At 39.6% G+C, this 16,579-nt stretch overlaps 1 protein-coding gene, 2 long non-coding RNA genes and 6 other non-coding genes across 10 annotated transcripts; all 9 read right to left on the bottom strand.

Annotated features, from left to right (window-relative positions):
• Positions 1-2,826: 2,826 nt before the first annotated feature.
• LOC128472943 (uncharacterized) lies at positions 2,827-5,138 on the bottom strand. Of its 2 annotated transcripts, XR_008346226.1 has the most exons (6): positions 4,851-5,138; positions 4,621-4,646; positions 4,054-4,104; positions 3,761-3,837; positions 3,257-3,307; positions 2,827-2,986 (listed from the first exon to the last, which is right to left on the bottom strand). It is a non-coding gene; the product is annotated as an uncharacterized LOC128472943 (long non-coding RNA). The 2 variants fall into 2 exon arrangements; XR_008346225.1 differs by having other exon boundaries at positions 4,621-5,138.
• LOC128476040 (small nucleolar RNA SNORA8) lies at positions 3,885-4,023 on the bottom strand. The gene has a single exon (XR_008347068.1). It is a non-coding gene; the product is annotated as a small nucleolar RNA SNORA8 (small nucleolar RNA).
• On the bottom strand, positions 4,225-4,297 carry LOC128476081 (small nucleolar RNA SNORD5). The gene has a single exon (XR_008347105.1). It is a non-coding gene; the product is annotated as a small nucleolar RNA SNORD5 (small nucleolar RNA).
• LOC128476050 (small nucleolar RNA SNORA18) lies at positions 4,697-4,823 on the bottom strand. The gene has a single exon (XR_008347077.1). It is a non-coding gene; the product is annotated as a small nucleolar RNA SNORA18 (small nucleolar RNA).
• LOC128476038 (small nucleolar RNA SNORA8) lies at positions 4,981-5,119 on the bottom strand. The gene has a single exon (XR_008347066.1). It is a non-coding gene; the product is annotated as a small nucleolar RNA SNORA8 (small nucleolar RNA).
• A 45-nt stretch (positions 5,139-5,183) lies between the features above and the next one.
• On the bottom strand, positions 5,184-5,872 carry LOC128472945 (uncharacterized). Its single transcript, XR_008346228.1, has 2 exons — positions 5,816-5,872; positions 5,184-5,510 (listed from the first exon to the last, which is right to left on the bottom strand). It is a non-coding gene; the product is annotated as an uncharacterized LOC128472945 (long non-coding RNA).
• LOC128476037 (small nucleolar RNA Z40) lies at positions 5,267-5,338 on the bottom strand. The gene has a single exon (XR_008347065.1). It is a non-coding gene; the product is annotated as a small nucleolar RNA Z40 (small nucleolar RNA).
• On the bottom strand, positions 5,585-5,711 carry LOC128476056 (small nucleolar RNA SNORA40). The gene has a single exon (XR_008347083.1). It is a non-coding gene; the product is annotated as a small nucleolar RNA SNORA40 (small nucleolar RNA).
• A 5,372-nt stretch (positions 5,873-11,244) lies between the features above and the next one.
• TAF1D (TATA-box binding protein associated factor, RNA polymerase I subunit D) lies at positions 11,245-16,570 on the bottom strand. Its single transcript, XM_053454928.1, has 6 exons — positions 16,553-16,570; positions 16,043-16,193; positions 15,064-15,448; positions 13,698-13,873; positions 13,378-13,429; positions 11,245-11,646 (listed from the first exon to the last, which is right to left on the bottom strand). Exons 2-6 carry the CDS (start codon positions 16,183-16,185, stop codon positions 11,566-11,568), a joined length of 837 nt encoding a protein of 278 aa, XP_053310903.1. The 5' UTR covers positions 16,186-16,193; positions 16,553-16,570; the 3' UTR covers positions 11,245-11,565.
• Between the last annotated feature and the right edge of the window lie 9 nt (positions 16,571-16,579).

The following is a 16,579-nucleotide window of genomic DNA, read 5'->3' as shown; positions in this document are numbered from 1 at the left end:
GAACTTTGTACCAGCGGGACAGGAGCTTCAGTAGTTTACCTTTTTACTTATGTATTATCTAAATAGAAATCCATAGTTTTCTTAGTATCCCGTATGGTTGCAGCATACTCCCTATACTAAAAGATTCACCTTGCATCTCTGTACAAAGCAGAATGGATTTCTGCCACAGGCTAAATTCTACCAACCTTCAGCTCCTTATCTTGTAGCAGGTTTGCCTTATCAGACACATTACAGGCAGGTACTGGTCTAAAGATCTATTCATTGTTCAGAGAGTTATAGTGTTCATTTACCACTTCAGCCTTGATCCACAATCATTTATTCTACAAAAAATGCAGTGTCAAATCAACGTGGTATATCAGTCATTTAAACAGTACATTCATTATATGCCCAAAGTCGGTACTACATTTATTATTCTGATAAATTCAGTGGCATAAATCATCTACTGGTTCCCAAGAAAACAGCTGAATATGGAAATGGAACAAATGCCAGTAAATGCTTACTTTTAGTTTATAATATGTACCGAAACAAGAAAAATATAAGTGAAACGCTGATAAAAATACAATGTCATTTCGAGGCCCCCTAACCCCTTATAAAAAAAAATCTAATTATTTAATAAGATAGGTAAATGTCATAATTACTACTAATACAGTACACAGCTTGGGCTACTCAGTCTCCCAAATTGGGTACTAATCAGGAAACATCATTTATTTCAGCATGTGAGACAAACCTACTGTATCATTTAACTTGTAAGGCCCCAACTAGACTACCTGTTCACTGTGTGAGATAATACTTTATTGACTTTCTATATTCGTGTTTACCTAGCCACCTAGGTAAATACCTGGCATCCTTTGCAAGGTTCTTGGTAATTCGCCTTGCCTGCTAGCTACAACTAGATATTTTAGCTGCTCCTTCCCCCTTATCTGCTAGATTTTCTGCTCTTGCTGACCAGAACCTAGTCACCCTGGCTTTCACAAGTAAATACTCCACAAAGAATCCATGTGTGGGGAGGTTATTACAGTTGGCTTGAAGGAACAGCGCTGTCATTACTGTTTAACAAGCTTTTCTTTATTAGAGTACACCCTACCAACATAGACCTTTATACAGTTTTTGTATTTTGCACGTTCCATCAGAGTTAAAGTTCTGAAAACCATGTTCAAGACGGTATCTCCTTTCCCTATAGGTTACCCCAGTAGTCTTTTTATATGCCATGCTGCTCAAAGTATCACACAGGACAGCTCCCATATGAGGTTCCATGAACAGCCGGGCCTGCATTTTCTCTGTGCTAAGCCCAATTGGCCCGTGGTTTAGCTAATCGTTGGCTGCAATGTCTCTGGCAATCTGGCAAAGGTTGTGCTTCAATACACTGCTAGATTACAGCTCATTCATGTTATGGGACAGGCTAGAAATAACCAGTTTTCAGGTCAGAAGGCTTAACAAAGTGCTTACATATAGATTATACTCTCTAGCTAGGGATGAACATTTGGCCCTACTTTATATGACAACCCTGCAATAAAGGTTCTCCAAATAATGTTCTAGGCCATAAGCCTTAGTTTTGTAAAAATATTCAGAAAACTTGTATGTCACTTTTTCTGACTGCTCTATCTCTGTCACAAGCCTTTCTAGGTATTTAGGGGACAGCCTTGAGCCTTTTGCATTTATCTTATCTAGAGCAGAGGTGTAATTATTTAAATAAAAGTCTTCCCACCTACTTAATCTGACAGGGGCCCTGTAAATCAGTAAATTTGCCTGCCTATAACCACCAGGAAACAAATATCACCAAGCCAATAACCATCAATTAGGAAAATACAATCCAGGCTCCCAAATAGACCACAGCTGTCAAACTTACTTGGCAAAAGATTATCCACTGTAAGCTCATAAAACCCCTACCCAACACATACTTCTCAGAATATAATTTTAGAGTGCTTAATTACACCTCATTGCCACCTACTCAGCTAGCCCCACCTGTTAAGCACAGGGGTGTTTTCAGTCATTGCTGTAGCATGGATTTGCTGCGGTCAAATCTGTTACCACTTCTTGAATTTACATTTTCTCTCCATTGATTAACCATTGCTACAACCGCTTACAAAACTAAATACATTTTTGTAAAACTGGCCTCTTAACATCTGCAAGTGTTTTATTTGTGTTCTATTTTCTTTGAAGACGCTGCTGTATTGCAACAGTATCATGATTGACTTTTGAAGAGCTGAAAATTAGAGGGTCCAGCAGCCATTCTAGATTGATTAATATGCCAGTGTGGGCCTCACCTAATGACTAAAATGTATCTGCAATTGCATTTCTTACACTAGCCAGCTGAAACTTGTTTTATTGATGATGGCATTATACAAATACAGTAAAACGAGAGCAATATTGTTTTTCTTTTAATAGTCACACAACATGTAAACCTCCTGTTTAAGGATATTTATTTATATTCAAAATCATAGGCAGCTTCCAATGACTATAAATATAGGTGTAGGGAATATGGGCGTATGTTATCCATGGGTCTGTTGGCTTCCTACTCCACTAGAAGTTACATTTACAAACGTAGCTTGAACTGCTCGTCTGTGTAGAAATGCATTCTTAAGATCAAGGGTTGCAGTTCTTACTGACTCAAAGCCAAAAACCAGACTAGTGTGTGACACCAGCCCAAGACAGGAGCACCTACTTCCATCATAAACCCATGATATTTAGCCATATGGCAGCATCCTTCTGAGAACAGTATGTTACTATATCCAGTACGAGACATTGTGTTTCTCTTGCAGCGAACATTTAGACAATCAAATACCTTTTGAGACTGTAGACCAACCAATGCTTTTTGTTGCCAGTGTATACATAACTATTTAAAAACAAAACCATGATTAAGGGCACTGCACGGTAGAAGCCCTGACTTGCAATGTAATAAATACACAGATCCTTAGGATACATAGTTTATTAAGTTTTATTTAGGGTAGCTGGAGATACAGGTTAAGGTAGCGTCTTCAGTATGAACCTGCAAGAAAACATTGACACATTAACAATCAAGCTAGCATACAACAGGAAGTCATGTCTCCTCTATAATAGACAATGGTACCCACAGAGTGCCCATTGTATCCTGTAGGGGATTTTGTTTTTGGGTCATAGCGTAAGAACAGCTGGTATTAGAGCCAGACATGCTCTCTTTGAAATGACCTCCAACAAAACAGGGAAGGAAAAGGAGGATGAACTACAGCTTCAGTTACATTTTCATTACAATCAATGCAAGAGCAGAGAAATGCCTTACATCTTATATGCTTTTCCAGGTTGGACTTCAACTTCTTTGCCTCCTTTACATCTGGGGGGAGGGCAGAGAAAATAAAAAATAAGTTAAATGGTCTATGCAGAGATCTGTTAACCATTCATTGTGTGATATTAATTCACCTGCTGATTCTTCCACATGAAGAAAGGCCCTATATACATTTTAGGTGTTACACAACTGTTAAGCAACTAATGCTTAGATGTGGTAATCTACTTTAACTGCACCATTAAAATGGAGCGTGCAAGCTATAATGCAAATTGAGAATCAGCTATTAGAAGTTTACTAAATAGTCTGAGGCCTGACAATAAGTCTAAAACCACATTTGTTTGCCAAAAAAAGCTTAGTTACGTGTTTCCACAGCAACAGGGAAGCCCATTTAGCAGATTACTTTTTGGTCATGTCCACAGCACACTACAAACTACAACTCATAGTAGCTTTGGTAATGACCATTGCAAGAATTTCATATATTTAACTGCTTTTGAGATTCACCTTTGATCTGCTTCTCTTTAACCAACAGTAGAAAGTGCCATCTTCAGATAAATGGTTATCCCTGATCCAAAAATCCACTAAAAGAAGAAAGGTGTTGGGTAAATATTGACTACACATACCTTTTTACTGTCTCAGCTCAAATACCAGGTTTACAAACACAAGAGGCCAGCAAACCAACGATGCCAGTTGCCGAGTTACTATTGCACTGTTTAATGAACACCACAACAGGATAAGGCCATTGAGTGCAGATACCATACAGTGCTTTTTTTTTTTGGGGGGGGGGAGAAACTCACCTACAGGAGATTCTAACACTTTCATCTGACCTCACTGTAGCAGCCATCCATCTAAAAAAATTAAGATAGTTTAGTCAAGACCACACTCAAGCACATTGTTTCATCAAAGCAAAAGTCTAGAGGGAAAGGTTTGCGATTCAGTACTCTACAAAGCCAAACATTAAAATCAGTTCCTGTCAGATTGTTTAAGTTTAGTTCATACTTCCGTCACTCAGCAGTTGAACAAAGAAATCATCACACGAACTGAATGAAACGCAGACACGAGGACTGAACATTCCAGCTTTGGATTGAGCAGATTTTTTCTAATATAAAAGTTAAGTTCAGCTGCCATAGGATCAAAAGCAGAAGCTGAGCAATTGTGTGGCATACACAGCTTCAATATTAAATGAGTGCCAGTAATGTGGGGCCAAATCCCAGAACACCAGCAAGAGGTTTTTAATATTGCAGGCTGCTTGTCTCAATATCTACCTGTGCAGGCAAAATAAAATAATTGCCTCAAAGGTCTCCCGACTTTCCCAATTAACCATTGCGATAATGAAGTGTCAAGTGCAGTGCAAGACTACTCACCAAAATCTGGATTAATTCCTCATTTCCTAGAATGAGAGAGTGCACACTGTAAGCTACATTATTTTTTTAATAATGTAAATGTTATGCAGTAATGTCTGCTATAAATGCATTTATAGCAGGTACCATTAATCTGCAAGCTTAATTTTTGAGGCGTTTCCAACGATATGGCCTTACATCAAAGACCCATCGGGATAGACCTCAATAGACAAGATAGTCACTCATATGCTTACCAGTAAATTACGCCAATATGTTGGATTCACTTTGCAGAAATAAGCATCCGCCTGCGCTTCCATTACATGCAAAAAAGTCACCTAAGAAAAGGTAAAGAGATGTAAACAATGTCTAGGCATATTATTCTACTACTGTTTCTGCATAAAAACCAGGTTTACAAACACGAAAGGCCTGCAAACCAACGATGCCAGTCGCAGAGTTAGTGTTGCACTGTTTAATGAACACCTCAACGGGAAAAGGCCACTGGGTGCAGATACCATACAGTGCATGACAAACACACTGTGTATGTTTAATTCAGCGAACAAATTACCTCAATGTCATTTCCTTGACTGTTTCCTGGAGAAGGGGAAAACAAATGCATAAAGTAAGACAATTACTACAAGAAAATAAGCAAAACAAATGCAAAAACTACTTAAAATGTTCAGAAAGGCTATTTTTCAATCACTTGTTTCAGAGCAGTTGAACATTGCCAATCATCAGAACACATACAGGGTAAGATTCCACAAACAATGCCATAGCTCGGTCTTACTAGAAAGGAAGAGGCACTACTGCAAACAAAATAAAATGTACTACAGTGGTAGTAATCACACCCAGACCCATAAACAGAGCTTTAAAACTACTATACCTTATGGCACGTGCCATATTCCAATGACTGTAACCTAGAAAAATAAAAAGGCTCTGGTTAATAATACTATATGTATTGTAGTAGATATGAAACAAGGTGGGAAGCAAAGTTGTCCCTTCCCGTAAGTAACACAACATATACAAATCAATTTGTTGTGGGTTGCAAGAGAAGGTTTCTATCTTAGCACTTATTTTATGTTTATACCTACACTAAAGTACAACAGCCGATAAGTGCTTTTGAGATCTACCTAGGGCCCTCCCCTCAACACCATAAGGAATAATTGCTTGTAGCTATAAAAGGTAACTCATCAGACTTGATCAGAGAAATAAGCACCCTTACCATCCATGGTGTACAGGTCCTAGCACACACGCTTAGCATTTTTTTCAAGGCCAGGTCTGTGGGGGAGAAATAAAAAAGTGAGTTCTAGTAGAGTCAACACAACTTGTTCCCTTACCGACTATTGTATAAAGCTAGCATGTAACAGGTCTCATTGTCATCATTGCCATAAAAGCACTTAACATGATGGAAGCAAAACCTGTGCAGTTATATTGCCTCGTCACATCAGACACGTTCATAGGAGACCGTGCCTACATATTAAGACAAGGCATTTCTGCTCGCAAACAGAAAGCCGATACCGATCTAATTTCAAATGGAAATGCAGCTGTCAACCAGACGGCTTTTATTAGCACAGAGGATAGCCATAAGGGGTTAAACTACATACAGTCTATCGCTAAACATTGGCATATTTAGCAACAAGATAAAGACACACACACACACACTTAAATCTAAAGATAAGGTTGGGAACATGTGCGCTGGGTAATGGCGGTTCAAGGCGCCTTTTCCATTAGCGTCTCTTCCATGCCCAAAATAAAGCGGCAGCACAGCAAAGGGAACTGGAGGCGCCGTTTGTCAGCTCTAGGAAGCGATTACTTAAATTAGTTAAGGAAATAAACACTCGTTTTACTTCCCGCACATGTAGGCCGCTAACCCCGCGCCCTGCCCAGCTCACTCACCGTCACTGCAGAGAAGCGAGGAACGAGGACCAGAAGACTGCGCGCTTCTCTTTTATACGTCCTTTTTGCAGGCCATGCGTGTCATGTTCTCGCGATGACTTCTGAAGTTATTGAGAGGAACCTTGTCCTTTAAACTACAATTCCCATGACCCACATCGTACCTAAAACGAGCCGGCTGTATGGTTGAGGATCACGGTACTTGTAGTTACGGAAGGCATTGGCAGCCTCCTTAACATGATAGTGATTGCGTTAGTGCCACGCTCGCTAATGCAAGTTTTAGAGCGTACACGAATCTGCTGTTATATAACACACTTCATGAAAGTCTGGTTTAATGCTACAAAACAGTATATCGGTGCAGTATAAATATATTTTGCGACTCCTAGCGTTTGACCTTGTCTTAGTGTGTGTGGATGTTCCCTATTGACTCTCCATTGAACCCAAATCCTTCCATTCCTCTTCCCTGGTCTGATGTCCCCCTTTTCTTGTAGGAATTGAGAATGCTTGCTGCGTATGGTTGTATTAACAGTATTCTGCAACATTGAATACAGGCAACAGACGAAAGTAAAGAAAATAAGCCATTTCTAATAAATGGCTTCTTTAGTGATATAAATAGCTACCCACATGGCGCCATCAGTAAACCAATCCATAGGAACACCTTGTGACCGCACCCGCTAAAACAAAAGTTTGGAAGGTTAGGATTTGTATAAATGGTTAGGTTCAGGGTTACCAGGGGGAAACTATCACGGTCACAAATACCTATCGCTATGGGCAGCCCATGCCCTATACGCTAGTTACAGGTTAATGGAGAATGAGCTCTAAGACTCTCTCCCTATACGCTGCATGATCCAGCATGCAGGAAGTGGCATCACATCCATTTCTTGGCCGTAGACAAGCTGTTTGGGGACGAAGTTGGCAATGAATACAAATGTCAAGAACACTCTCCAGGGGGTAGGTATAGCATTGTCAAAGTCACAAGCAAGAGAACACTACATGAAACCCAACACAGAGGGTTTGGCACAAGGTGCAAACCACTTGTAAGCCTCAAGAATAGGATGACCAGATTAGACTTAGCCAGTGTGAAGGCAACGACCTGTACCCCGACTGGGTACACCTGCCAGACATTGCTACCTTCTGCCCATAGTCACCAGGAATACAGAACTTCCATTGTCAGGTGGAAATAGCTTCAAAGACAACAGGAAACACAGCTCCTCAGGAACCTCGGTGGCACTGTAACATAGCAGTACAGTGCTTTACTGTCCTGACAGTACCGGACAGCACCAAGGCTTACCAAAATAACAGGACAGAACTCGTATTGATGTAAAACAGGAAATGACTTTGTATTCAGACATGTATACGGACGTGTATACAGACAACATAATTGTATCAGGAGTATAATCCCATCAACTACCAGACAGCCCGGCACCTTCATACAGTTCTATGGCCAGAAATGCCCACCCGATAAGAGGTCACTCAGGACCCTGAGCTACAGCGGCGGAAATGTCCGCACAGTAGCCGAGCCAGAGTTCCATAGCCACGGCTGGGTAAACCCCGGGCCAAAAGATGTGTAATAAAACCAGGGCTCCCAAATGAGCTCCCTCTCCGTAACCACCACTGAGTGCTCCCTACCACGAAGATAGCGTAACCCAAAAAGAGTGATGTGGCGGGACAACAGGTGTCCATAGCAACGCAGTTCCAATTCTCGGCAGGCATCTAAGCGGTTGCTGTGCAGGCGTATGGAGCATTTCCGGCCATGTAGAGCCCCCATAGTTGGCTAGTTCATGGGAGTCTGGTTAGGGCAGACCAGACAGGGTTTTCCGCTCACCCTGTGCCCCCCCCAATGAGCACAGGGTGACTTAGACATAAAAGGGGGCTGGGCGGGCGGGCGGACGGACAGGCAGGCAAGGAGTCTCCTCATGAATCCATCAGTGCCCCCTGATCAAAATCAATTCTATCCCCATACAGTATCTCACAAAAGTGTAAATTACACATTTTTGTAAATATTTTATTATACATTTTCATGTGACAACACTAAAGAAATGTCACTCTGCTACAATGTAACAGCCTGTATAAAAGTGTAAATTTGATGTCACACAACACAGCCATTAATGTGTAAACCTTGGCAACAAAAGTGAGTACACCCCTAAGTTGAAATGTCCTAATTGGGCCCAATTAGCTATTTTCCCTCCCCAGGGTCATGTGACTCGTTAGTGTTCCAAGTTCTCAGGTGTGAATGGGGAGCGGGTGTGTTAAATTTGGTGTTATCACTCTCACACTCTCTCATACTGGTCACTGGAAGTTCAACATGGCACCTCATGGCAAAGAACTCTCTGAGGATCTGAAAAAAAGAATTGTTGCTCTACATAAAGATGGCCTAGGCTATAAGAAGATTGCTCAGTTTAGGGTATTGGCAAAGAAATTGAGTGCACGTGCTCAGTGTCATATCCAGAGGTTGTCTTTGGGAAATAGACGTATGAGTGCTGCCAGCATTGCTGCAGAGGTTGAAGGGGTGGGGGGTCAGCCTGTCAGTGCTCAGACCATACGCCACGCACTGCATCAAATTGGTCTGCATGGCTGTCTTCTAAAGATGATGCACAAGAAAGCCTGCAAACAGTTTGCTGACGACAAGCAGATTAAGGACATGGATTTCTGGAACCATGTCCTGTGGTCCGATGAGACCAAGATAAATTTATTTGGTTCAGATTGCGTCAAGTGTGTGTGGCAGCAACCAGGAGTACAAAGACAAGTGTGTCTTACCTACAGTCAAGCAGGGTGGTGGGAGTGTCATGGTCTGGGCCTGCATGAGTGCTGCCGCCACTGGGGAGCTACGGTTCATTGAGGGAACCATGAATGCCAACATGTACGTTGACATACTGAAGCAGAGCATGATCCCCTCCCTTCGTAGACTGGGCCGCAGGGCAGTATTCCAACATGATAACGACCCCAAACACACCTCCAAGATGACCACTGCCTTGCTAAAGAAGCTGAGGGTAAAGGTGATGGACTGGCCAAACATGTCTCCAGACCTAAACCCTATTGAGCATCTGTGGGGCATCCTCAAACAGAATCCACCAGCTCCGGGATGTCATCATGGAGTGGTGGAAGAGGACTCCAGTGGCAACCTGTGAAGCTCTGGTTAACGCCATGCCCAAGAGGGTTAAGGCAGTGCTGGAAAATAATGGTGGCTACACAAAATATTGACATTTTGGGCCCAATTTGGTCATTTCCACTTAGAGGTGTACTCACTTTTTTTGCCAAGGTTTAGACATTAATGGCTGTGTTGTTATTTTGAGGGGGCAGGAAATGTACACTGTTTTACAGGTTGTACACTCACTACTTTTACATTGTAGCAGAGTGACATTTCTTCAGTGTTGTCACATGAAAAGATATAATAACATATTTACTAAAACGTGAGGGGTGTACTCACTTTTGTTTGACGGATTACTTTTAAAACCCTGAAAATTGTCATTTTTTTAAACCATTCCCCAATATGCATATAAATACCCTCAAATGAAAGCTGAAAGTCTGCACTTCAACCACACATTGATTACTTCATTTCAAATCTATTGTGGGGAGTACAGAGCCAAATTATGAGAATAATGTTCAACCTCCCTGACATTACTGTGCATTTCAAGGGCCAACCCCAGTGAGCCTTTGAGCTGGCCCTTTGTAAAGCAAACTAAATTAGGGGCCTTAAAAAACTCCCACATCACCTATGCATTTTACATGGTGAACACACACCTTTTGTGGGAAAAGCTCACTGGGGTTTTCATTTGAAAATGCATATCAATATCAGTGAGTTGTGATATCCAACTATCCTGCACAATCTTTACTGAAAAGATGCTACAACATAACACTTTTCAGATGATTCAATGCAAACATAAAAAGCTTCACGTAGGGAAAAATAAAAACACCCTTTGAATTTTTTCCGCTTGAAAAATACTTGCAGGTTCATAATTACTAATTCTTCAAAATAGCTGAATGATTTTTTCTCTACACTAACTTATTTGTTCCCTATTGTTAAGGAGATAATTGAGATTGACTGGTTTAGGCAGACAGATCTCCAAACAATAATAAAGAAAGAATAAGATAAGAGATTTAGTTCTGGTAGAAGTGATGATGGCGAAAGTTCCCTTTTAATTACCCAGAAGGACATTCAAAGAATTAAGGTTTATTGGGAAAAAAACTTGACTACCATATCAAAACTCTTTGGCATAAGCTTCACCTGCATTTCCTGTCTTCAAGATTGTATGGTTATGAAAAAGGGCATTTCTGGTCCCTACCTCACGTGTATGTGACCACACATAGCCAAGTACAGCTTTTACTGTGGTGATAATAAAGCACTATGGCCCATCTGTAAGGCTACATGCCATCTCAAAGTTTGGGCATAGTTAAATCCATTCATTAAGATGATCTTGTTTGTCGAATCACTAATTGTTTGGAGGCATTTTGGTTTAATAAACCATTTTTCCGTACATAACATATTTGTGGTAAAAGGTGGGAATGACCTGCTTTTACAAAAGGGTTGAAAATAATAATATCCAAACCCAGTGAGCAAGATGGTAAGGTGGCTGCTCCCATTAGAATATACAGTGTGTTGCTAAACAGTTTTAAGTCTGTAAATATCTATAGATTCATTTAAGACAGATAATAGGACACATCTACTTCAAGGATTTTTGTCAATGTTCACCTTAACATTAGCATTCCATTTAATATGCATGAACGCATGGCTCAAAAGCACATAGGCTTACTTTTTCAATCTAATAAAGTGCTGTAGCAGCATATGTAAAACTTTATGAAAATGACAGACAATAAGGATGCTCGTGTCTTGCAGGAATTTTAAGACTATTATCAAGTAGTAATTACAGGTGCAAATGTTAATGGTCATGATGCAACATGCTTTCTGGTGCTAGATGAAGTCTGTCCAAAAGGATATTGTTGCATGATGAAGCACCTTACATTCACACTTTTGAGGACTTCAACAACACAGGAAGAAAACCATATACAAAGTCTATTCATTGGAGATACTAAGCCCGGCAGAGCAAAAAAAGCTGGCTTTCAGATATCAGCTCTGCAGCGTCAGGCCTCTTCGCTTTCTTTTGTGATGCACCAGTCATTATCATTCGGGACCTTGGAGCTCAAAACGAAGCAGTTATTCTCCTAAAAACAGGAATACAGAAAAATATCACAAATAATGTACAACAAGGGATTGTGAAAAAAATACCGTATTTGCTTGATAAGACGCTCTGCAAAATCACAATAGTCTTATAAATCAAGGTCGTCTTCTAATCAGACCCCAAATAGAGGTCTGACTACAAGACTAAGATCCAGATCCCCCGCAGCGCTCCTCCTCTCCGGCAGCCGGTTAAGGTCTGTGCGATGCACGCAGACAACCTCCGCTGCTCCCGGCACTTCCGCCGGGGCTTCTATGACAGAGCCCCGGCATCACATGACCTTCTGGTGCTCATTCATAGAAGGCCCGGCGGAAGTGCCGGCTGCAGCAGCGGAGGTTGTCTGCGCACGTCGCACAGACCTTCACCGGCCGCCCCACTAGACACCAAAGAATCTGAAGCACGGGGAGAAGTCTAGGGAAGCACTGCTAAATCAGGGGAGGGAAAGAATGGCATATGGGGGGGGGGGGTATAAGGGATTTCTGGAGGAAGAGTGGCATATAGGGGGTTAAAAAGAATATCAGGGAAGCAGAGTGGCAAATAGGGGGTCAAGAGGCATATCAGGGAGGCAGAGTGGCATATAGGAGGGTATAAGGCATTTCTGGGGGGCCGATGTGCATAACTGGGGGTAGGTTGGCAAATTAAAGGAAATAAACAAAAAATGCATTTTTCTCAATAATAGTTTTTGTTTAAATATGAAAAAATAGTTTACATGAATTAATATTTACTATTAAAACTTTTTTTCTTATAGTGTAGTCTTATATTCAGGCTGTCTTTTTCCTAAATTAATATTAGAATTTTTTGGGGTCGTCTTATAATCGAAATATACACTGTATATTACAAATAAGCTTGATCACAGTTAAAATAACTTACTTGCTTGCTTGCTTTTTTCACCTCAAACATTACTAGCTACTTAAACGATTATAGTCCTCTCTGATATGCAAGCTAACTGTGAGCTTACCCACTTTTTTTAAGCCAGTGCTGTTTTTCTGTAATTTAATGTTCAAATTATTTCCTATGGGAACTCTTACATTTACAATGAAAGCAACCTATGATACTCAGCTTAGCTTTAAATGCAAATTTTTAAAAATGGTCTTATTACTGTAGCAGTCAAAGGAATGTTCATACCAACTGGACTATTCCATTGGAATCAGATATAAATGCATTGCCCTTGCTACTCTGCAATGAATTCTGTGTTTTCTCAGTGATTCTCACCTTTCTGATGGTGGAATTATGACCATTGAGTCAAGAGATGCCTGTACATACATGGATTTTGTTCAAGGGTTGTTTTGCGACTTACTGGATGTACTATTTTTGGCAAGATGGCCGCTCGTTCTGAACTTTCACTACTGTCCTAAGCGTTCTCTTTTTAGTTATTTTGGCACCCCGGTTGAGAGGGGTCGTTTAACAAATGACTGTGTAGTCCTGTGTAGTAATTTTCAGCAGCTCTTCAGGACCACCACCATGAACATGCCAACACGAGGATTTGGGACATCTTAAACCTTATAGCAAAAGCTCATGCTATTTATTTTGGTCAGGGCTGATAGCAAAATATTCCATATTTGATTATCTAGCACATCAAACAAAACAAGAACCAAAGAACCAAACCGCTGATTTGAATAAAGTCAATGTGAAAACTAAGCAGAAAATCAGACACGGGGGAAATACTTTTTTTGAGACAGCTGAAAATACAAAAGAGGTCTGGGGAAACAATACTCACCACAATTTGTGCATCATATTCTTCAGGCTCTTGATCACAGTTCACATTTTCCCTGTTTCATGGAAATATATTATATTTTTTTTTTACTGTCACCTTATTAATATATACATATAACCGATACTTAATTAGAGGGTGATGTATCAAGTTGCATGGTAAACAAATAATACGACTTGGATGACACAGAGCAAATGAAAAACAGTTTGAGAATAGATATGATTTCAGGGTAATGGTGAAACACATGCTTCCACAGCCACTTCTATGAAACAAACACATGTAAAATAATTTAGTACTATAATTAAGCGAGTAAAGCTCCATCTTACGCTGACTCGGAGATAGGGGAAATAGGCCCATCGTCATCTAGATACTTGTATCTCTGCATTTCAAAGGATTCATTTGATAAATGATCAGATGCATTCATTTTCTTCAGAGATTCTAGTAAATGATTTTCACTCTTGAGGATCTCCAGATAATGCAGAAATGCACCCACAACAAATTTCTTAAAAACAATAAGAAAAGAAATGAGGTTAGAATTTTGGCAGTAGATAACACATACTAAAGAAGGTGTAGATAGTTACTGTTCCACGGTAATTATCTTCTATAAAACTACACGGTGAGAGGCTACTTTTACAAGATTAGTTAAAACTTTGTAAGAGAAAATAGATGCAAACATCCATAACTTTAAAGAAACAGATTCATTTACGTTCACTCAATATTTTTATCCTCGAACATAAAATACTGTTCTGTATATAATAATGTAGGGTAAGCACTGCCAAATCCTGGTTTTATCTCATTTTTGTTCCAAGTCCTCTCTGAAGACATGGGTATTATTGTCAATCATATGATAATTTGAATGGGAAAAAATAATATTTTGGTCCTTTGGCTATGAAAAGTCCCAGGCCTGAAGGGAATACATATAACAAAGGCAGTTAACATAATTTTATTGAAGTGGCACCTTTAAATGTACTACCCGTCAGAAGTAATAAGTTCACTGTACTCAACGATTTCCTAGGCAAACACTCCACAACTGAGCTATAATTACGATGGACCAACATGAGACTCAGCCTATCACCCGTCACAATGAGAGTATATTCCATCTTTTGGCTCTTTTGCTTATATGCTAGTACAAGTAGTTTCAATGTGTTAGGTCAGATTATGTACATTTTGGGGATACACTTCACCATACAACTTTAGTAGATATAATTTAGAAAATAACATTTTTTCTAAACAAGGGTATATTACTCGGACCTGTAATGTAATGTGTTGTAATTTAGGGCTAAAACATTTTTTTTTTTTTTTTAAAGGAAACTTTGTTTTTTTTTTATTAAGATATGCATGATTATTCTTATCTATTGAAATATGCTGCACTTTATTTTTTACTCAGACTGATTAAGGCAACATCAGAAAATTGGGGTTAGAAGAAGGCTAATAATTTCTCAATGAGTGTACTGGTCTTAAATGTTATTTATACAAAGAAATTGGATGTCTACTTAATTACAAAGGTGTCCCTACATGGACAGCAGCAGCCTGCAGAGAAAGTGATAAAGCAAGCCTTAATATGTTTAATGATGCAGAGAATGCTACTGCTTCTAAGTGATTAACATAGAGTTCTGTTTACAAAGTATACTTTCTCAATGTTAAAGGAAAAAAAAACAAAAACAAACCCAAGTGGTTGAGCCTCTAACGTACCTCGTATGTATAATACATTTTAAAAGGCAAAAACTTGGGGTTTCTGAAAGGAAACTCAATCCCTTTATGCCGCAGTCTCCTTTTCCTCTCTTCCAAGGAAATCGGACGTTTTTTGTAAGGGTTCTTTTCTCTTGTTTTTATTGCAGGCTTCCTAGTTTGCTTTTTCTTCTTCTTCTTTCTTTTGCGTTTCTTCTTTTGAAAATAATTTTGCACAATCTCTCGAACAGTGAGTTTTTTGGGAATTGGCTCATAGTCACTTGAGTCGTCCGATGGGGTGAGAGGGCTATAGGACCTTGCTGCTCGTCTCTGGGTTCGCGTAGGTGTGCACGCAATCTGTGTTTCAAACAAGCTGTCACCAGACCCTGAACTATCACTGGTTAACACACTAAGAACAAAAAAAAAAAAACATGATACGACTTAATGTGCTATACATAGCAATATCAAATATATTATATATGCATAAGTCAAGATGCCTACCCATAGAAGCCCATCATATTTAATGAACTATATGGGCTGATATATTAGAAGAGAAACATTTGCTAGGAATCGCTTCCATTTAAGAACCATTACATGTGGGGCATTAAAATAAAAACCCTACAAGGTTTTTTTTTTAATGTGGCTGCATCAGATAACCATACTTTACACATGAACCACTAGTGTGACCACTACCACTGTAACACACTTTAGCAAGACTACCAAGACAGTAAGACAATAAGGTTTAATAATTAGACTTAAAAAAATATATATATTCAGTTCTTACTAAATTACAGACATTTTATCCCTGAAGCAAATCCTTATTGAGTACTATTGAGATTAAGCGGAACCATTTTTAATATAAAATGTTTATGATCCGGACAAGAGCCGATCGGGGTTAACATATAGAAAGCTTTATTCTTCGGTGTGAGCAATAAGCACTGTACCATGCCTTGAATCGTTAAGAAATTGCATGTTTATTAGCAGCCATTACAGAAGTACATACCTGTCCTGGTCTTTAGACAACGTCGCTACATTTTGAGTGCTGGAGGTTTCCCCTTGAAAACTATCATTTGGATCACTAAAGAGTTCTTGACTCTGAGGAAATTCAGGATCAGTATTTTCAGTGGTATTTTCAATCAGATCCATTTGGTGCGCTGAATTGCCAAGAATAATGGTTATTTATTATATATATTCATTATGATATATATACCGAATATATGATCATTTATACACCAGGGTACCATTGCCAGACATGAAAACCAGTTTATATAGAATATTACTACCTATTTCAAAGCGTAGTCTGTATACAATTACACACGCTAGCAGGCACTGGCACACATTATTGTAGCAATGTGAATTACCAACATCTAATTCTGGCATCAGTACTAGCCAACACTTGAGAACTTGACTACTTAGAACAAAGTCATTTCGCTAGCAACAACCCAGAAGGGAAAACAAAATACTTTGTAACGTGGAAAGTTTACTTCTATACTCCAATATAGCACCACTTTACTTCTGAGAGCGAAAGTGGCGACTGTAA

Source organism: Spea bombifrons, chromosome 2, assembly GCF_027358695.1.
Source record: "Spea bombifrons isolate aSpeBom1 chromosome 2, aSpeBom1.2.pri, whole genome shotgun sequence".
NCBI classification, from domain to species: domain Eukaryota; kingdom Metazoa; phylum Chordata; class Amphibia; order Anura; family Pelobatidae; genus Spea; species Spea bombifrons.
This window is presented reverse-complemented; position numbering and strand designations above follow the sequence as displayed.